This window comes from Typopeltis vanoorti, chromosome 10, assembly GCF_054136105.1.
Source record: "Typopeltis vanoorti isolate ZY-2024b chromosome 10, IOZ_Tvanoo_1.0, whole genome shotgun sequence".
NCBI lineage: Eukaryota > Metazoa > Arthropoda > Arachnida > Uropygi > Thelyphonidae > Typopeltis > Typopeltis vanoorti.
The window spans coordinates 136,857,211-136,880,403 of NC_143558.1; the positions used below are offsets into that span (position 1 = coordinate 136,857,211).

Sequence of the window (23,193 nt, forward strand, 5' to 3'; positions counted from 1 at the left end):
GATGAAAATAGCTTTGGTATATATTTACAGTAGTGACCCATGAATAAAATTGAGAAATCAATATTTGATTTTGTGCACAAATACTATGTTGATTTTATGTGGCCCCTACTCACAATAGGTATAATGTAGTACATTGTTACTGTGTGGGCTAAGAGATTTTTATTTGTTTATTTTATTTATATTTTTTGTATTTTTATATTTTACATGATTCCCTTCTCTAGAGACTTATAAAACTCTGCTCTAGAGACTAAACATGAAGCATTTTTCAAGCCATTTCAGGTCTCCAATAAGCAGTCTAGTGTTCACACCATATTCATTCTTCAACTTAAGACATTCACAGACATCTATGACTTGAATAGAACCTTCAGCCTGTTGGTTGTGGTATACCTTAACCAGTCAACCAGGCCAGCTAGAAAGGGGAACCATACTGAATATATTTATGCAGGAGGTGGTATATAGTGTAATTCATTTTTGTGGGCAAAGTGCCTCACTAGAGAATACTTCTGAAACTTTTCATTGTACTATTACCCTGGTGTCATGTTACTATAACATATACAAGGAAACAAAGTTGTGCTAATCTGAAAAACCTCGATCAGGTGTAGTGCACGGATGTTCACTCCTCTTTTCACTCAGATTTCATTTATAAATGCTTCTTACTGCTGATAGTGCTTCTTTCACTCCTCTTTTCACTCAGATTTCATTTATAAATGCTTCTTACTGCTGATAGTGCTTCTTTCATACACACAACTACCACCATATTCCAACCAGCGGCATTGTTGACCCACATTGCATGATACCTATTGGCGAGATCGTACTGATATATCGCTGAGTAAGATCTCAGTATGTTGGTTTGCTACAGAGAAATAATTTTTTTTTTTTGACATTTCATTGTACAAAGTATGAAAACATTTATTGAAAAATTTTAATGATATTTCACATCAGTTGTTTGTTGTCTGACAAATAATTTTGCTCTTTCAGAGAATCTGAAGGTGTTCCAAGTACAGCCATTAGAGAAATTGCTTTACTCAAGGATTTAGACCATCCATATGTTGTAAGGTAACGTAGATATCAGTTGCACTAATAATTCAGCATATTTTCATGTTGCAAGTTTTCTCAATTATTATTCAGGAACATTTATATAAAGGGAAATCAAAGTAAGATTCCCTGCCTTTCTTTCTTTCTAATTCCATGGAATTGCTTCCAGTCAGAAATATTATAGACTACACTCTTTTAAAAGTAATTAATAGTTGTATTTTAAACCTGTGTGATTGTATTTTATGATATGTGTTGCTCTTTTTTTTTATTTATTTTTCTGTCTTTCACTGGCATTGCTGTTAAAGCAGTTAACTTCTTAGTAGAATTTACATCAAATTATGAAGGCAAATACTATATCTTTTCAGTACTCTTACTTTTTTAGGTAGTTGCTTGTTTTTATCTTTTCATCAGGTTAAAGGGGAGAAAATTCTCTTGTGTCTGTAATTTGGTGGATAATTTTGATTTATTTCAATTTAATAATTGAATTAATTCAATTTATTTCAATAATTTTGATTCCACCTTCGACCCATCCCAAATTCAGTATTTCTGTGAAAAGGTAAATATAACAAAGGATATATTAAGCAAAATGAACATTAAATGAGAAAAAAAAATTAAACCAAGATAGAAAGAAGAAAATTTTAAAAAGCTAAAGGCTGTGGCTGGAGACTTCCAGCCACAAAATAAGCCAGCTGTCAGACAACTGTTTCATTGCTCTCATTTTATTCCTCTTGAGAACAATGGACAAAATCATCAATAACCACTGTGGACACTCTGGGCTGGTGATATGCAATATACAGCCTTTTTCAGTCAAATCATCTCTGCCTTTTTGTGGTCCTGCATGTTTCTACTAAATCTGCTCTGGTGACTGAGTATTCCTGCTACAAAGGGATGCCTTTGTAGTTGGAGTAAACTAGTCCTAGGTTCACCAGTGGACTTTCATTGGGCAATGATCATTGCCCAATGAAATACCACCACCTTGTTTATTGGGGACCTGAAGTGGTTACTGCTATGTTTGATTCCTAGAGGGTTCTGGTTTCTGTTCAGTGAAGTAATCTTTCTTGGTGATTTCAATGTCCACAATACTAATTTGCTTCCTTTATTTAAATTTTGCTGACCAAGCTGGAACAGAGACAGAAACTTTGGCTGTAAGCAGTGACTTCAAACATCATTCATCTCCCTACCAGAATTCCTGACAATCCTTTTCACTCTCTCAACCACCACCTTGTTTATTGGGGACCTGCAGTGGTTACTGCTATGTTTGATTCCTAGAGGGTTCTGGTTTCTGTTCAGTGAAGTAATCTTTCTTGGTGATTTCAATGTCCACAATACTAATTTGCTTCCTTTTTTAAATTTTGCTGACCAAGCTGGAACAGAGACAGAAACTTTGGCTGTAAGCAGTGACTTCAAACATCATTCATCTCCCTACCAGAATTCCTGACAATCCTTTTCACTCTCTCAACACTCTGGATCTCTTAACTAGTTCTTCTTCCAGATACTTTGTTCATGTGACCAGGGCCACATTTATACTTTTGGAGACCCAAGGCACAACATCATTATGAGGCCCTCAAAAATAAGCATTTTTTTAGTTTATTGAAAATAAAAGTCAACATTTCCATAATAACAGATATATCAGATATTTCCATAATATCAGAGAGTTGTGTATGGCAGAGCAGTTTCAAGGAGGCAGAGGGTTACAAGTGGGGTCCCACAGGACTCAGTACTAGGACCTATATTGTTTAACCTTTATATCAATGACATTGCCAGTGGACTGCAAGGGGATAGTCAGTTGTTTGCAGATGATGTGAAGCTGGGAAGGATTACTAGTAATAGTGCAGATGTGGTAGCCCTGCAAGAGGATTTGAATAAGCTAGATAGATGGGCAAATGAATGGGGGTGTCAGTTTAATGCAGCAAAATGTAAGGTCTTGAGGTTTGGGAAACATCGATGGGAGGAATTATACTGGAGGAAGTAGGGGAAACGAGATCTGGGGTTGATGATTGATAGAAACCTGAAATTTAGGGGACATATTGCAAAGGTGGTGAAGACAGAGGATTGCTGCAATAATGAGAAGGACACTGACCTGCAGAGATAAAAGGGTTATCATTCCGTTGTATAAGTCTCTGATCAGACCACACTTAGACTATTGTTCTCAGATTTGGTCCCCAGGATTTGAAGGGGATAAATTAACTGTGGAAAGGATACAAAGACTGATGACAAAGATGGTTTCAGGACTGTACAAGCATAGTTATGAGGATCGGCTGAGGGAATGTGGACTGCAGAGTTTGGTGGACAGAAGAAGGAGAGGTGATATGATTGAGACTTTTAAACTGTTGAAAGGTGGTTACGTAGTTGACACTGGGGTGTTCTTTCGCTTGGTTGAACAGCAGGAAGGAGTGATTACAAGAGGCCATCCCTGGAAGTTACGAAAGGAAACTGTGAGCAAGAGGGTGAGGAGTGGTTTCTTTGCGTGGAGGGTGGTTGAACTGTGGAATGCATTGCCTGATGGAGTGGTGAGAGCGAGAACGGTCAATGAGTTTAAGGAGTGGTATGATAGACTTTGTGTTTCTTAAGGGGGACCTCCCCTCGATGAATCTTGACAGACTTTATGTTCTTAGGAAGGACCTCCCACGATGAGTCTTTGGACTCCATGAGGCCTGAATAATAATAAAATAACAGTTGACTTCATAACTGCCGTTCATTTTGATTTGTAGTGAGTGATTAGAGGGAGAAACCAAGAAAGTTGAAATGCAAAAACTTACAGACTACATTATAAAAATTATGCATTACATGATATGATTCAAGATTTACGTATGATAACTAACCTTCGAACTAAGATTATGAATAAAATAGGAAACTTAATATAGAACAGATGGAGGCTGTATTCATTTTTTAGATTCGGATTTTCATGAATTTATAAAATAATTGTTTGACAAAAATAAATATCTTCAATCGAGTTCTTGGAGAATTTTAAAATGTATTGGCGATTAAAATAATTAGCAAAAAAACGATAGTGACATTGATCTTCCATAGTGATACAATATGAAGTGAAGAAAGTATGAAAGGATTTCTTATTTTACGCTGGCATTAAAACTATAATTATGCGATAAAAACAAGCAGCAAAATGAATATAACTCGTAGGTATTTAGTCTGATATAACATAGATTCCGGTTACCAAGCAAACAGCAAGCAACTGTGTTTCTTGCTGTAGGCTACAGAACGTAGCTACTACATACGACAGGTAATGTAGTTAAGTGTTCTTTTCCACGTGAAGGATTATCGCACATTATAATGGACATGACGGTCAAACTACACTTCTTATCCATGTTCTTTCAGCAGGTGGACAGAATATTATCCAGGTTTGCTGGACGTGTATGTACGTCCAGCAAAGAAATGGTACGCTTACATACATGAATTTTATGGAATACGGAGTTCCTGTTAGTTTTATATTCTAAGGAAAGAACAATGTATTTCAAATGGAAGTGGGAAGCCTCACAAATTTTTCAGCAGCCTCTAGTTATTATATTATAAATTTAACATTTAAAAATAAGTATTTTATTTTGCAACTATAACTATGCTGTTTTTTTATTGTTCTTTGTGAGGAGTAAGGTTTTAAAATGAGGCCCCCCTAGAGAGTGAGGCCCCCATCTTGCACCTAATGGTAAATGCGGCCCTACATGTGACTGATCCTTTTGGTAATTCAGATCATAATCTCATCCAAGTTTCATCTCTGGTGGGAACAACCTTCCTTCAGCATTCACATCTTCATGTACTCTGGCATTACAACAATATCGGACATTACGTACCTCTGGACCAGTTCCATGGAAAGTTTTGAAGAAACCTGTGTTATTGTTCTCAACATCTCTAAGGCTTTGGATAGCATCTGGCATCATGGGCCTCTCAACAAGTTCCTATCATTTGAATTGCCTTTCTCGTTGTGTAATTGGGTGCCAGTTTTCTCTAAGATCATTCCCTGTGCATGATGGTGGATGGTGTTCTCTCTCTTCAAACTTTCTTGTTAATGCTGGTGTCCCTCAGGGCTCTGTCATTTTCGTGGTGTGGCATGATTTTACATAAATGATCTGCTCATTGGTTGTAAACTCGATTCGTAGTTTTCATGATAGCACACCCCACTTGTCCTACTCATATTGCAAGCCATGCAGTGCTCAAATGTCTCAAGTTTCAAGATCATCTTTAGTAAATGCTCTGAATGCTGATCTCCACAGTATCCTTGATTGGGTGGAAAAACAACCTGGTCAACTTCAGTGTTTCCAAAATACAGTTTTGCTTGTTTTCTAACAAAAAAGACTTCAGATCTTCTCTATTTACTTTAGATATTTACTCAGCTCAACAGTCGAGACCAAATCTCTCTTCTTGGACTGACTCTTATTCTCTGGCATAATCATATTACTTTTGTAGTATCATCATCTTCCAAAAAATTTGGTATCCTTTTCTGCTCAAGATAGTACCTCTCTTCTGACCAGTTATTTACTCTATAAATCCCAATTCCAGCCAATCTTGAAATACTGCTTTCATGTTTGGGGTCTTGCACCTATCTCCTCCCTAAAAATTCTTGATGCTGTTCAGAAAAGAGTAGTTTGGTTGATTAATAACACATCTCTTGCAGACCCTCTTCAGCCACTTTCCCCTAGAAGATAATGCAGGGTATCTGAAAGAAGCAGCATCACACTATACTGAAGGCCAGGAGGGTAAATTGGATAGGAGTTAGATGGATGAGTAGCATAATCATCAAGCATGAGCTGGAAAAAAAAAAAGAAAATACTGTGGAGGGTGTATAAGGAGAAAGGTGACCAGGTAGTTCATGAACAGTACAAGAGTCAGGCAGGAAGGGGTGACTAGCATGGTAAAGAAGGAAAATCAGATTATGAGAAGATATTAGCTGAGCTGGCCAAAAGAATCCCAAAGAGTTCTTTCATTATGTGGCAAATAGGAGGAAGAATGACTGTGGAAGGATAATTCCAAGTGCTGATAGTAGAGAAGTGACAGAATCAGATGGAATTGTAAAGCTACTGAGTGACCACTTTGCAAGGTTATATCATCTGAATGAAGATATTGTTATGGCAGAGTTGATGGGGATGATGTGAGAACAGAGGTTGTGATGTATTGGAGGTACTGAGGATATTGCAGAATCTGAATGCAAATACAGCTGTGGGATTGGATGGGATATTGGCTCATGTTTACAAGAATATGCAGGGGAACTGGCAATGCCTATAACTAAGCTGTTTAATTTAAGTCTTAGCTCTGGCAAAGTCTCAAGGGAGTGGATGGAAGGCAAAATAATTCCTTTTGCATAAAGGAGGATCTAAGTCTGTGGTAGAAAATTATAGACCAATCAGTATCTCAGGAGTAGTGATACTGGGAAAAGTTGGTCAAAAAAGATAATTCAGTAATGGGTGGATAAGGATATTATACCATATGAGGGAGCAGCATGGCTTTGTGAAGGGTCAGTCATACCTTAGTGAATTAACTTTTTTTATAATAGTGGCAGCTGAGCTGGATAAAGGAAATAGCTACACAATGATATTGCTGGATTTTGCAAGGGCATTTGACAGGATACTATATGGAACTTTTATGCAGATTAGAACAAATGAGGATGGATGTGACACTGGTTAAGTGGGTATGAGGGTGGTTGATGAACAGATACCAAAAAGTAGGATATGGAGGAGCAGATGAGAAAGCAGGTGACTAGTGATGTGCTGCAGGGATATGTACTTGGACTACTGCTGTTTAATTTGTATATAACTTATATAGGAAATTTGAAAGGAGATATTCAGTTTTTTGCTGATGATGATGCAAAGTTGGATAAGGTAATAGTTAATTAAGATGATGTAGAGCGCTTGCAGGATGAATAGGCTGACAGTATGAGCAGAACATACTGGATGTCAATTTAATGTGAAAAAATGTAAAGTCATGCATTTTGGGATACAAAGATTACAAGCTGTATACTACATAAATAGAAAGTTGAAGTTTAAAGGGCATATTTGGTTTTACTTGGTTATTGAAGAACAGACTAACAAGCAGAGATAAGGGCATTAACATTACTCTTTATAAAGCCTTAATAAGACCGCATCTGGATTACTCTCCTCAGATTTAGTCACCTGGGTTTCTTGGGGATGAGGAAGTGCTGGAGAGAATCCACAGGCAATTTGACAAGATGGTTAGTGGTCTGTGGAATGCTCTGTATGAGGATGAATTCAGGGTTTGTGAGTTACTAATGTTAGGTGATAGGCAGAAAAAGGGAGGATATGATAGATTTTACTCAGAGGATTTTATAGAATTAATATGAAAGAAATATTTCAGCACTTGACTGGAGGGTACAGGACAAGAGCTCATCCCTGGAAGTTGAATAAGAGTTTGGTTAGCAAGTGTGTGAGGACTAGATTTTTTTTTTTTACTGGAGAGTGAATAAATGGAATGGGTTGCTAGAGTCAGTTTGTGAGTGCTTTTTCTGTTAATGATTTCAGTGAGAGGTATGACAGATGTGTTGATAGTTTGGGTTTCCCACGATGAGTCATTGGACTCCACAGAGGTGCCCATGCTAATAATAGGATCAATTTCTGCATTGTCTCTTCTACAGATATTTCCATGGTTTTGTTCAGCAGAAATAATATCCATTAAGCTTCCCATTTCTTCTAGATTTACAGGAACTTGGGCAACAGCTGTTCAACATCCTTTCACAGTTAAATTTCATACTCACAGAACCTGTTACTCTGAATCATCTTTCATTCCATCCATCTCAATTCTGTAGAACAGTCCCCCCCCCCCAAAGCATTTCCAAGGGCTACAACCTCCAACAGTTCAAGAAGAATATCAACTGCCCACACAGAGCATTTATTTGCTGTATTCTCTCCTGCCTTTCATGTGTAAAGGCTCACCATTAATTAGCAATCACTGTTATGAATTTTGCAACTCTTGTTCCACAGTAATTTTCTAGACATCAGCCAAACTGTTCAAAATAAGACATGGTAAGGTTTGGAGTAACTCATGAGGTTGCTTTTGACATTCCAGGGCATTTTGACTGGATCTATCACAGAGGATACTTACTAAACTTCCATCTAATGGTCTTCTGTTTGTCTCCAATTTACTCTCTCTAATTCTGTCATGGTGGGTGGTTTCTTCACTTTGAATTTCTCTATCAATATTTCTTGAGTACTCCAGAGATATAATGTACAGGAGGATGTGTATGTGCTGATGACTACACACTCCATTCCTTTTCTTCATTCACAAAATCTTGTAGTGTTCAAATGATTCAAGCTTCAAAATCTTCTACGACCAATGTATTCAATTCTGATCTTACCATTCCAAATATGGGCACAGTAGTCCATGTGTGGCCTAATCAAAGCCTATACAATGGAACAAGAATCTCTCTACTTCCACAAGTCAGTGTCCTCTACATCATTCCTAGAAGTCTTTTTTGTTTTCCTTACAATTTTGGCAATGTGTCCCCCTAAATTTCAGATCCTTATCCACTATCACCCCAAGATATCTTATTTCCTCCACCTCCAACAATATATCCCCAACAAGCATAAATTCTACATCCCATCTTTGTTTCCCAAATTTTAAAACCTTACATTTTGCAACATTGAACTCCCATTCCCATGCCCAATCACTCAATTTATTCAAGTCTTCTTGTAAGGCCACAATATCTTCTGTACTCTACATGGTTCGTCCTAACTTTGCATATCTGCAAATAACTGAATATCTCCATCCAAATCTTCACCAATATCATTAACATACAAGTTAAACAGGGATCCTGTTTAACTATATGGCCCTAAAACAGACCCCTGAGGTACACCACTAGTGACTTTCCTTTTCTGTCCCATACACAACTTGCTGATACCTATCAGATAGCCATTTCTGATCCAATGCACTAATCTAATCTAATCTCTAATCCATCTGCTCTAGTTTGACTATCAACTTGTCATGCTGTAATCTGTCAAATGTCTTTGTGAAATCTAAGTATATTACTGTGTATTCGTCTCCTCTGTGCAAGGAAGCCATCACCGTATTGTAATAAGTAAGTAGATTACTAAACATGAAATCCCTCTAACAAATCCATGCTGTTCACCAAACATAATACTATTGTTGTCAACCCAATTCTCGATCCTAGTTCTCACTAGCTTCTCCGACAACTTTACCGCAACACCTGACACACAGATAGGCCTATAATTTGATGCTTGAGTTCTATCACATCCCTTATAAAGCGGCACAATCTTGTCCTCCTTCCACTCCTTAGGAACTTGACCCAGTGCAAGACTCATATTAAAAAAATATGTCAAGGCAGATTGCAACTCCCTGGCACATTCCTTCATAATACGTGGTGATATATTATCGAGTCCCACAGCCTTATTAACATCAAGTTTGCTCAACTCCCCATACACCTCTTGTTCAGTTACAGTCAGTCTCTCCTCCTCATCATCAACTGCTCTTAATCTCTCCATGAAGTCACTTTTACAAGAATAAAAGACCTTTATGAACTGCTCATTAAGTATATCCACTATATCTTCTGCAACAGTTGTCCTTATCCCATTTTCTCCAGTCAATGTCATCCTTCCATAATCATTCTTTTTTTTTTTTTTCTGGCTACATATCGAAAGAACTCCCTAGGATTGTTTTTGGTTTCATTAGCTAACTGCTGCTCATACCTCACTTTTGCTACCCTTACCAACCAAGTCACCTGCCTTGCCTGGTGTTTGTAATCCTCATAGAATTGGTTATTATCACTTCTCTTATGCTGCCTCCATAATGCCCTTTTTGTCTGAATCACATGCTTAATCTTTTCATTCATCCATTTCACACTTACTTTATTTAACCTTTTGACCCTTGGAATACATTTAGACATTGCTTCTACTAGATAGTTCTTGAATATCCCCCAAGCTGCATTGATCTCTTTTCCAGCTAACTTCTCATTCCATGCTATACCTGTAAGCTGTCTCTTGAGCTCTTCATGATCACCACTCTTGTAGTTCCACATATACCCTTTTCTCACAGAGGTCCTCACACTGCTGGCAACCACCCAGGTAATCACTTCATGGTCACTCTCACCAATAGGAAGGTGATTGGACACCTCATTTATAATTACATCCTCTGATGAGATGATCAAATTCAAGACCGTCAATCCTTGTGTGCCCTGTTACATACTGTCTGATGTAGTTGTCCCTCAAAAACTCAAACTCATTTTCTTTACTTCCAGTTGCTATCTCATCATCCCAGTCTATATTACCATAATTAAAATCACCCATAATGATCACCCTTTTTTTATTTGCTTGGCTAATTTGATTATACATTTCATAGTCACTACCATCCACATTACCAGGTCTATCATCCAACCAAGTATTTCAACAAAGCCACTGGCACTATTTCCCCTCTTGCTTTGCTACTTTATATGGACATAACTCTTTCTCTATTATCAATAGCACTTCTCCTTCCTTTTTACCCTTTCTGTTCTCACGAAAAACATCATACCCTTCCATCTCTCTTCCTGTCAGGATGTCGTCCTCATCTAGCCACGTCTCACTTATTCCAACAATTTTTGGGTGAACAGACTCAATTTAATTATTATAGTGCACATAGCCTTATTTTTATATGTTCCATATAAACGTTCATCAAATTCCTGATATGTACCCTCAGGGGATGTACAGGATAATTATGATAGTACTGCATGAAAAAGTTACATCATTACCAACTTCTTATCAACAGTTTTCCTCCAGATTAGCCTGCTATCTGTCAAGATAAGAGGCTAATCTGGAGGAAAATCTGTTAGCCAAACTAGCTTGAGATTGCAATATTATCAGATCATATATTTCTGTCTTTTATGGTGCTTTTTACTCTATCAATCCATCTACATCTTGGTCTTCCTCTGGTTTTTTTTCCTGCCAATCTGGCAAAAAAACAAACAAAAAAAAAACACTTTTTTGATAATCTTTCCTCTCCCATTCTATTTAAGTGACCATATCACCTGAGATTAGCTCTACTAACATGTTCCTGAATGCTAACAATGACAAGTTCTTTCCTAATATTTTCATTTTTAATGTGAGGCTGCCGTCTGTTCACTCCACTAATCTTTTTCAGAACTCTCATATCAGAAGTCTCTAGTCTTTGATCAAGTGTTTTATTTATAACCCAGCTTTTGGATTCATAAGTTAAAATTGGTTTGAACACTACCTTGTATACAGCTAATTTAGTGTTTTAATGTTTAGTGTTTAAATAAAGGTTGTAAACCTAAATTAGTACCGAGTGGACTATGAGTTAGATAATCTCAAAACTTCATTCAAGAGACCACACGCAGAACTCATTCAAACTACTTACGGTCTCACAAAATGGAATAAAAATTATCTAAATGCTGAGATATTTGCAAATTCAGCCACAAGAGTATTCACACTCACCTAATATACTATCTACCTAGCCAACCATGCTGACAAAGTTTTGTATAGCACAAGATTTACCAGAACAGCCTCTGTAGCTGATTTGGTTGGAAAGGCTCAAGGTTTCATTCCGATCTAGGATCCGAAGAACCATTATAAGAACTTTTTAACTGATTTAGTTGGGCTCATACATAAGTGGTAAGATTTTTTTTTTTTCCTTCTGGAAATTTGGATCTTTCATACCACAAAGTAGACAAACTAGCTTGAGATTACATGCAATTGATAGACATGACACATTGTGTGAGTAGAATTAACCACCCTGTCAGAGTATAAATTGGTCTTATGTGAAGCCAAGTTATCTTGCTATAGAAAGCTACTGCGCCTAACACATTAAGGAGAAGGTAAGGCATACTACTTGAGAATATATACAGGGTGTTCGGGATAAATTTGACAGTTTCGTAAGGAAAAAGAAAATCTTCTTTGTATCTATTAAATTTAATGAATTGACAAAAAAACATTACAGGCAGAGTTAATTACAATACTATCAACAAGATTTACTCAAAATAACCACCATTAGCATCGATCACAGCTTCAATTCTGCTTCGGAACCTCGAACAAGCTGATGCTACAGTCTCCCTGGGAAGGGCCGCAAAAACTGTTTTAATTTTATCCATTAACTGGGCTTTTGTATTACTGGAAGTGCGATTGGTGTCTTTTTCAACTGCGCCCCATACAAAATAATCCATGGGGTTAAGGTCTGGGGAGTTTGGAGGCCAAACATTTGGACTGGTGAAGTCGTAGAAATTTTCAGACAACCATTTTTGACTTTTCCCAGAGGTGTGGCAAGGGGCCGAATCCTGCTGCCATACATACGGCCTACCATTGGCTACCCTTGTTATCCAGGGCTTGACTACAGTTAGCAACTCCACGAACAAAGCCCGAATTCCAATGCCAGGGTTCTTCAACACCTGTTCCTGCAGATTTGCGAGGAATTCTGCTGTACGAACGCAATCAGATCGTCTGTTAGGGATCTTTCTTCTTGCTACATCCTCGTAGTCACCATTGCAAGTCTCTAGTTCATGCCTGATTGTTTTTACTGTATTCAGGGAGCATTGGGCAGCAGTCGTAATATCCTTATTTTGATGGCGGGCACGAATCATCATGATATAAGTTATTCTCTTCCATGATTCAGGTGGGTTCCAGCTATCCATCCTTTCTGACATCTTGTATGTGAATGAAGAAGGGTCCAAACTTTTAAATGAAGAGAAGTGTGTGTTAATACATGTAACTTACGGAAAAATATAATTAATTATAAATATGTCAAATTTATCCCGAACACCCTGTATAGTATCATCCAGACTATATCTTTTGAATATAAATTCTTAGGTTTTGGTATTTAGTTTGGTAATTACAACTTTTCAGCCTCTTGAGAAATTCAGTTTTCCTTCCCACCTAGTCATAGGACTGTTGGCATTTGTGCATACACATTTTAACATTTGACTCTCTAACTACTAAAATATTGGGCATGCTTGTAGAATCACAAATACTTGGCCATCCATGCACATCAGGATTCTTGTGGCTTGCTGGATTTTATAGAGTTGTTATTTGGAATCTTTTATAAAAAATTTTTCAAGCCATTCCAATATAAGTTTAATTTGGATCATGATGCAAGGACATGAAGAGAAGAAATATCTTAATATCAACTATTGTAATAACTCTAACTTGAGATTTAGGATGTACACAAGATGTTAATGTGGTTCAGTTTTAATTTCAATCCAGGCAAAGTAGAAAGCCCAGAAGACATGATTGAAAAGCAATGGAAAAATTTTAAAACATTATATAATGTGGTTGCAAGTGACTGTTTGGGTGCTAATAAGGGGAAAAAGAACAAGGATTGGTATCAGACAAGACCTGGAAACTCATAGAAGAAAGGCATAAAGTTTAAAATGATGTTTGAAAATGCTAAATCTAAGAGAGCCAAAGAAATTCATTTTAGCAATTATAGAATGAAAGACAAGTAGTTAACAGATCTGCAAGAGAAGATAAAAGGAATTATGTGGACAATTTGGCTGCAACATTAGGACACATTGGAAGACTGTATGAGATGACAAAGAAAATATGCTCAGAAGAAAAAAAACAAATAAATGCTATACGATATAAAGATGGTTTGTTGTTAAATGAACAGGATAGAATTGTTAGAAGATGGAAAGAATACTTTGTGATTGTAAGTATAGAAAACAGTATACTGACTTAATTAGAAGTTCAATAATGAAAGAATCTCCTGTAATCATAGATTTAAATATACATTACAACCTAAAAATGAAATAATGTAATAGGAAAAAAAAAAGTGGAAAGGCTTTGAGCAGTGATTATATAGCAATAGAAATGTTTGACAACTAAAGAAACTGACTGACTGCTTATAAGTTGTAACTGATCTTTAATAGTGTGCTAGAGACTGAAAAGATATCTAAACAGTGGAGAAAAGCAATGATAATTAAAATTCCTAATAAAGGAGATCTCACTAGATGTGAAAAATGGAGGGGAATTAGTCTACAGTCAGTACCTAAAGTAGAGAAGATATAAGGCATGAACAAGCTGGTTTTAGAACAGGTGGGAGTACTGTGCATCACATTTTTACTTTAAGAAACATCATTGAACAAAGATAGAACTCAGCCCATTATACCTAAATTTAATAGATTTTGCAAAAGCATTTGACAGCATTGATAGAGAAACATTATGGTTAATCATTAAAAGTTATAGAATTCCTGAGACAAATGAGAGTAATCAACAAAATGTAGAAGGGAAATAAAAGTTGTGTTATTGCATAGCACACAATTGAGCGATTTGAAACAAGATCTTATAACACTGCTTTCCAAGCTTCCACATCCCACTGAATATGATGTTGCATGTTGGTTTGGGTATTGCAGGACTTGCATAGTGCATTCTTACCATTTGTGTTCCAATTGATGCCTGGAGCCCTGCATTCAACATGTTGGCTGACAAATTGTGATTTTTACATGTTATCCTTCGTACCACCCTACAATCATGTTCAGTGAATGTGGTTGGTCATTCACTTGCAGTTGACTAGTTGCACTTCCATCTCAGGATGGTTTCACTAATTGTTGACCCAGGATGATCCAGTTTGTTGAATAGATAGAACTGCAACATAGCATCCTATCACAATGCCTCTTTCAAGCTCTGTTAGTTCTCTTTTTGCAGCCATTTCACCTAGACACAGTTAACTGACTTAGGAGCATCATATTCCTCCAATTTATACCAGCTACAAACAAGTGATTCAAAAAGCATCAATCATCAAATTTAAATAAAAAATGCAGATTGAAATGGAGTGGACATATACTGAGAATGGACAGTAGAAAGATTTCTAGAGTGGTTTGACATGGATTCCAGAAGGAAAATGGAAAAGGAGAAGGCTTAAATTAACTTGGACAGAAAAGGAAAGAATTGCTGGCTGGCAGAGTTGTAGAGAAGCTGAACTAGGTGACTCAGAACAGAGGTATCTGGAAAATACAGATCTCAGCCTTATATGAGAATATATCCTTTGGCATTAGAGTTGCTTTGGTTTGTTTGCACTTCTTAAGACACAAGCTCTACCCAGGAGCCTGTATGTTGCCTTTTATTAGTGCTTAAATTAGGTTTCGCTAGTCTAACAGTGAAACCTAATACAAGTTAAGAGAACCTACAGTTCTGTCACTTGACAGTGAGAGCAAAAACTGTTTCCCTATGCCAGAAAATTAGATTTTCATAAATTGACTCTCAGTAGGTACATAACAACATGTCTTAAGTAGTGTAAACCAAGCAACTTTGATGCTGAAGTTTATATTAATGGATCCATAATATTCTCCATTTTAATATTTTACAGAATGAAAGTTCTCAAAGGCCCAACCAGAGTCACAAAGAATTATACTATTGTACTAAAAGAAATTTATTAGAGCACTTTTTTGGGTCCTATGAATTAATTGTAGTGAGAATTGACTCTATAACAAAAATAGCTACAAAAAATGAAATGCATTGCTGTAACGAGGGCGTAGCGAAAGAGGTGCCCGCCACAAGCTCAACTAGGTTTGGGGCGCAAAATGTAAAAAATGTTAAAAATAAATAAATAGATATAAAAACCCACTATTTTATATTGTATTTTTAAATTTTGGCAATACGCCACTTTAGACATACAAATTCTGCAACACAGCGGAATTCCACTACATTTGGTAACACCGGTGAGTTCCAATTCGTCTAGAGTTAGATGGCAACGACAGCACCTAATATCGCGACTTGAACCACTTGAACATAACATTTCTTTGCAATTGTTCTTGTTTTTGTCTCAAGTAAATTGTTCCATCGCACCTTTTAACTATTAATGAATGTATTTTCCCATTTTTATGATTTTGTATTGTATTTATGATTATCTAATATATTCTTCCGTTATCCTCCTGATTTGTCTATTTGCCCATCCCAAGTTTATTACCTTCCATATTATAATTTTAATCCCTTTATGACCTCCTTCGATATCATTCCATCTACCTGAATCCCTCATTTCATGACCCACCTACAAAAATTATTTGCCAGCCCTTATTTACACCCATCAAACCCAGAATCCAATGAAAATCACAATCTTCCCATCCTCAATATTTCCATTCGTCTCCACTTTTTGTAGATAAGAGAATTTCAAAAATCATGTAATTATTATTAGTCTTGTTGTCATTCATAAGATCAGTTATGTTGTTGCTGTGTCGTAATTATTGTTAGATATTTTTGCTTTTTTGCGGAACAAAACATACTGGAAAAGACAGATAATTTTATCTGTTAGTACTAAATTTAAATTTTTTTTAATTTAAACACAAATTTAAATTAAAAAACACTTCTAGGGTAATATGCCATCAAAAAACCTTCCGGTGCACAGTTTAAAAAAATAAGAGAACAGAAGATTGAAAATGTAAAGAAAAATATAACTCCAATTGATATTTTTTATTAAAAAATCATCTACACCTCTAGTTCATTGAAGCTTAACAACTGAATTAAATCTGCCTTCTACAAGTAGAAGGCAGATTTAATTCAGGTTTTATGTGAAATTGAAACCGAAGAGAAAAGTACAATTGAACATCAAAACCAGAAAATCGAGAAGCAATGTAATAATGATAATTATATGGTGGATGTTAAATTAGAAAATATTGATAATGCAAAAATAATAGATTTTAATGATCCTACAACATGGCACATAACCAATAGTAACATACAAATATTTGTTCAACATGGACCCGAGTTGTGCGATAATATGTATTTATCCTGATACAGAAAATCGGCATTTTGATAAAAAATGGTTTGTAAAAACCATGTCAAACAGAGAACAAGTACTCAGAAATTGGTTGATATATTGCAAGCGAAAAGATGCACTGTTCTGTTTTCCATGTATTCTTTTTGGAAAAAATCAGAATGTATGGACAACTGCAGGGTTTCTAGACTGGCAGCATTTGAATCCTATATTACCATGTCATGAAAATTCATTATATCATAAAAAAAGTATGTCGAATGGAAAACTTCTGAATCAAAAATTAAGAAAGGTGGTTTTATAGATGATCAATTACAAGAAGCAATTTTAAAAGAAAAAGAAAAGTGGAGGCATATTTTAAAAGTTATTTTGGATGCCATTCTGCACTGCATAAAAAAATAATGACACTTTGAGAAGAACTTGTGAAAAAATTTATCATCCCAAATGTGGAAAATTTTTGAACACAATACAATTAATTAGTCATTACGACCCTATTATTGCACAACATATTGAAAGTCATATGAAAAATCAAGTTAATTATTTCTCTGCTATAATACAAAATGATATAATTAACATAGTTGTTTCTAAAATTAGACAGCATATTATTTCAAATATTCAAAAAGCAAAATATTTTTCTATTTTATTTGATAGCACACCTGACACTACTCACCAGGAGCAGATAACTCAAATTTCGCACTATGGATCCTAACACGAATAAATATAGCATTGAAGAAACCTTCTTAGATCTTAATATGGCAGGTAAATACAAGGGGGTACAAGCCAGGATATTATGTTTAAACCATATGGCGAGGTGTGTTCCATTCACTGCTCACAGCCTTAATTTAATAGGCATTCATGCTGTACAAACATCTGTTCAAATAAAATCATGTTTTGGAACAATTCAATGATTGTTTAACTATTTTTGTAAATTCTACTAATAGATGGGATTTTTTAAAGGAAAAATTATCTGTTCGTCTTAAAGGTTTAAGTGACACGAGGTGGTCCGCAAAAGCTAACGCAGTAAAAGCCTTACAAAATCAAATGCCTTTAATAATACAACTTCTTAATGAAATGTGTGATGATGGACAAAGACAAGTTACAGTAGACTCTGTAACAAATGCTCGAATGTTGCTAAAATTATTAACAAAATTTAATTTTGTTGCACTATTAATAATTTGGGATACAATATTAGTAAAGATAAAGTAAATTTACTTTTACAAGAAAAAAAACCACAGTCGAAAATGCTGCGAAAATGATAAAAGCTCTAAAAAATGAAATTCAACAGTACCGAAATGATTTTTTCGATTCGCTTCACAATTCAGCAAAAAGTTTAGCCCAAACAGTATTTATTGTTTCGGCTAAACTTACATTCCCAGAAAAGTGACAAAATAAAAAATATGCCTGGTGAGAAAGCTACTGATGATTCGTTTGCCATGAATGAAACTAAATTACTAAAAAAAGAAATGTGTGGAGTTTTAGATATAATACTCGTACAACTCGATAGATTTACTGCTTTACAAGAGGTCGCAAACAACTTCAGTTTTTTTAAATGGACACGCTTTAAAAATTATGCAGCTAGATCTCGAACGATGCACAGCTGACCTGGCATTGAAATATAATAGCGACTTAGATGCTTCAGAATTTATATGTGAAATTGAGAGTTTCGAATATCAAACCATGGAAGTTTTTGAAAATTTAGGTGCTATGGACACTTTTCAAATCTTGCAAAAAAAATTACGAACTCTCATTACAAAACACGTATCCAAATCTAGACATAACATTAAGGATTTTCATAACAATGCCTGTAACAATAGCTTCCTGCGAACGTTCGTTTAGCAAATTGAAAATTGTAAAATCATTCCTTCATTCTTCTATTGGACAAGAGCTATTGACAAACATGTCTATAATATCAATTGAAAAAGATATTGCAAAAACATTAAATTATGACGGTATAATAGATGTGTTTGCAAATGAAAAAGCTAGAAAAATTTCTTTATAGAATATGCTGAACTTATTTATGTTTTTATTATATTATTTTATATTATACCGATGTTGTGCATTTCTTTAATCTATTTGTCATTGAATATGAATAAAAATTTGTTCTTATTTAATAGATTATTTATTTATATAAATACATAATTGGATTTATAGGCAACTCATTTTGATGGGGTTAATAGTAAGTATTTAACATATTGCATTTAATAAAATATAACTTGTTACATTTAAATTTTTCAAAAATTTTTGTCATTTTTGGGTTAGGGGGGCACAAGTTAGATACTTGCCACAGGTGCTTCATACTCTCGTTACAGCACTGATGAAATGGATTTCTGGTTTGTGTTCAAAGATGTCTACACATGTAAGGCATTAGAGAAGAATAGAGATCTGCAAGTTGTCTGTGTCAGGCAGATTGCAAACAAGAGTATACAAAAGAACATGCAGGTAGATTATTATGTCTGTACACGAATGCTAGGATTTGAATTCAAGAACAAGTATGACAGATGGTGCAGGTAGTATGTGGCTTCCCTGACTCTGGACATCTCTCTTAATAATAATAATAAAAAATATAAATTAAGAAAATTAGCCACAGTTTTCCAGGCCTAGTCTAGAATTAGAATGTTGGTGAAACATAGTGCGCATCTTTTCCAGTGAAATTAAACAAATGATAGTTCATAATAGATTTTTTTTTAAAATAATTTAAATTTGTATAGAACAGGCTTTTACAAACATTTTTCCTTATGGATTTAATCTACAGCTGTTTCGCTGGCAAATTGAACTGCTGTGACAATCATTTCATCATATGAAAGTGATTAATTACTTTAGTTCTGTCATGGCAAAATATTTGTTATTAAATGAGTGTTTTTTTTTTTTTTGGTAGGTTACTAGATGTTGTGGAAAGTAGTAGAAAACTTTATCTTGTGTTTGAATACCTTGATCAAGATTTAAAAAAACTAATGGATAAAGGGCCAGTAGTGGGACTTCCCCTTCAGCTTGTTAAGGTTTGTGTGTGTATATCAAATAGTCATGTATATTTTTAGAATTACATGGTCATTTTATACTATTGATGATGACATTTTACAAATAAAATCTACTTATGTAAATGTGAGTTAGCAGCAGAGCTAATTTTACACATTTTGAAATGCAAAGAAATTTGTGGAAATTATGTATGATTATTCAATCCCCTTCTTACGTGTCATATATTGCTCTGCTAGTCAATCTCCCCCCCCCCCCCCGGCTGAGGACTTGGGACCCAGTGTATTAGTCTTCTCCATTTTTCTGTTTTCTGTCAATATAAGTGCCTCCTCCTCCAGTCTCAGTCCAGTGAGTGCAGGAATTTGATCTGGCTATCTTCCATGCCTCTTCTAGCTCTTGATAACTTGCCCTGTGCAAATGTTCTCTCCCTTTGATTCCTATCTGGAATTGTCAGCTTTGTTTTACTGGTATTGATCTTGTTTCCATATGTCAAACTATGTCATTCTGTTCTTCCAAGGAGATCATTCATTGTCCTTTTCATTTTCTGTTATTAGTTCTATCATCAGCATATCTTAAGTTATTGATTCTTAAGTCACCCATCAATAGTCATCCAGTGATTTTATGATTTCCTCATCATAGGGATCGAAGAGTCCAGGAGAAAGAAAAGGTTTATTCAGTTTCACATTATAATATCCCTTTGTATTATACATGTAAAAATATCATATTTTCTTAGTGGTACTATGAAAGTTGATCTTAGGTGGATTGAATCACTCTGCTCTGCTTGCAGTGATGATTACTCAAGAGATTAGACACCTGTGTAATGTAAGAGAAAGTTTTGAGCCAAGCAAAACCAAATAATCTCAGTCTTAGTTCACCTATGCACTCATGTTGCTAAATTAGTATATTTTCGCAACATTTTATGGTTTGGATTAGTATTAGAAAAAAAAAACCACCTAAATATTTCAGCACGGATGATGGAGTAAGTGATGCTCCTCTCTTCATCTAATATAATTTTTGTTCAAATCCTACTGTGCATGGATGTTTGTGAATGTCACTAGGAGGTTAATGATTTTCATCATCCATTGTGAGATGGCTGTTTTGATTATTGGAGGCATGAAGTAGCTGGGAAGAATTTCATGTTTGTCCTTTAGAACAAGGTTTTTGAATTACATAACCCCCAGTACACTTATAGGACTATTGTGCAAAGGTTTACAATGTTTTATAGGTAGGATTCTTGTTAAAAATTAAAAGTACAAAATAATTTTGATCATAATTACAAAATCAAATAGTTTTTGGGAAACAAAATAGAACTCCAATTTTTCTGCCAAATAATCATCAGTGTTTACAATCTGAAATCAGTTACTGTATGATTTGCTTTTTTTTTGAGGATTTTGGTTCGAGGATACATAGTGATTAGTCAGCAAATTTAGTGCTACTGTAAAGTTGATGATTTTTGTCTGTTTTTATTGTGTTTTCACTTAGAAAATTAGTGTTTTCTAGTATACTAGTGTAGATTTTAGTGTTTTATAGTGTATTTAGTATTTTATCATATATTTTTATTAAGATATTTTAATATTTAGTATACGTTTAAAATGGCGCCAAAAAAGGGCAAGGAATGTAATGCTAAAAAAAGCACTGTAGGCAAGAACAAGAAGGTTAGCCCTGCCAATGAGGTTATTGTGCACTTGGAGGAGGTTAACGAAAATGAATTAACCGCCAAAATAGTGAAGTTGAAGCAGATCATCAGAGAGACAATGTGAGAATTGCAAAAAGTTTAGAGATGTTTAAATGAGCATAGGGAGAAAAAGAAAAATGAACAGGAAAATAAGAAACAACAAAGCAAGGAAACAGGTAAGTCAGGAATAACGAAAATCAGGTAAGTGACGTTGTTAGTAAAAAGAAAGAGGTTATTTGGTATGGTGACTCAATAATAAAACATGCTATAGATGAGAGAGTTATAACATCGAGTTTTCCTGGAGCAAAAATTAAAAATATAATGCAAGTAATTCAAAAACAGGAAAAAAAAGTAAACGAAATCATAGTTGTAGTAGGTACGAACGATTTAACTGGCGATAAGTTCATTATGAGAGAGGACATGAAAGGTTTGCTGGAAGAGGCAAGAGTGAGAAAGTGAAAATCGTTAGTATTTTACCTCGCTATGATAAAAATGAATTAAAAAGAAAGGCTATGGTGGCAAATGATTCGATGCATAGGCTATCTTGAAGGAATGGATGAGAGTTTTTGAATGTGTGGAGTGAGTTCGAGAGAAGATTGGATTTGTATAAGAGGGCTGGCCTACACCTGAATGCGTTTGGTATCAGGAGTCTAGAAAAACTAATAACTGGTATGAGACCTAACACAGATAGTCAGGAAAAATAAATTATAAAGGGAGGAATGATGTGAGTGTAAGAGTGACAATGGTATATAACTGTGTTAATGACGGGAATGGGCTTTGTCATGGAAATGTTGATGAGGCAAGAACGATTTCGGGTTTGTGTTCATCCGGTTTGGACCCATCATATGTGTGCAAAGATGTCTACATGTGTAAGGCATTAGAGAAGAATAGAGATCTGCAAGTTGTCCAGCTGTGTCAGGCAGACTGCAAACAAGAGTATACAAAAGAACATGCAGGTAGATTATTATGTCTGTACACGAATGCTAGGAGTATCAGAAACAAAGGGTAGAGTTTGTTGCCTTAGTCAATATGTTGCGACCTCAGATTGTAGGAAATAGTGAGACCTGGCTATCAGAATCAGACCTACTAACTGGTATCGAGTGTCATGGGTACAGTATTTTTAGGAAGGATAGAGTGGATAGGAGATTAGGGGGCATGCTGCTAATGATCTTGGATGACTTATATCCAGTTAGAGTTGAGACCTATGAATGTAGTAATACTACTAATAATATTTCATGTGACAGTGAGTTTGATGCCATCTGTAATTTGTCTTGGCATCTACCAAGACAAATTACATAGTGGGGTATTGTTACAGACCTGGTGGATCAGTTGCTGATGATGAAGAAATGCATCACCAAATAGAAAAGGTGAGTACGAAAAGAGTAATCATAATGAGAGACTTTAATTATCCAAATATTGATTGGGTAGCAGTAGAATCTCATGAGAAGAATGAAAATGCATTTATTGAGCTGTTAGGGACAACTTCCTCAAGCAGCATGTGACAGAAGGAACTCGAGGTCAAAGGGTGTTAGATTTGATTATATATTGAAGATTCATAAACTTAGTTTATGAATGTCCCATTCAGAAAAGGTTACATGCTGAACTACAAAGCTGTAAATTATGACCAACTGAGGAATATACTGAGTTCAGTGGAATGGGATCGGTTGCTGGATGGAAAGAATATTGACAGTGCATGGGAAGCATTTAAACAATACTTAAATGATGTGATATCAGAATGTGTCCCAAGAGTTTGAAGAATAAATAGAGTAGGATATAATAAATTTAGTTTAATCCTTTATCTAAGTGAGAGCAAACAAAGTTTGCACCTGAAAATATCTTCAGGACTGAAT

The 23,193-nt window shown here is 35.4% G+C and overlaps 1 protein-coding gene across 2 annotated transcripts in view; it reads left to right on the plus strand.

The window, feature by feature from the left end:
* Cdk2 (Cyclin-dependent kinase 2) overlaps nucleotides 1-23,193 on the plus strand; it is a 137,440-nt gene that overhangs the window by 9,331 nt on the left and 104,916 nt on the right. For both annotated transcript variants that reach the window (XM_090399739.1, XM_090399738.1), the window contains exons 3-4: nucleotides 979-1,056; nucleotides 19,574-19,694. In XM_090399739.1, the coding sequence (XP_090255865.1) occupies nucleotides 979-1,056; nucleotides 19,574-19,694 (199 nt within the window). The remainder of the gene's footprint in view (nucleotides 1-978; nucleotides 1,057-19,573; nucleotides 19,695-23,193) is intronic.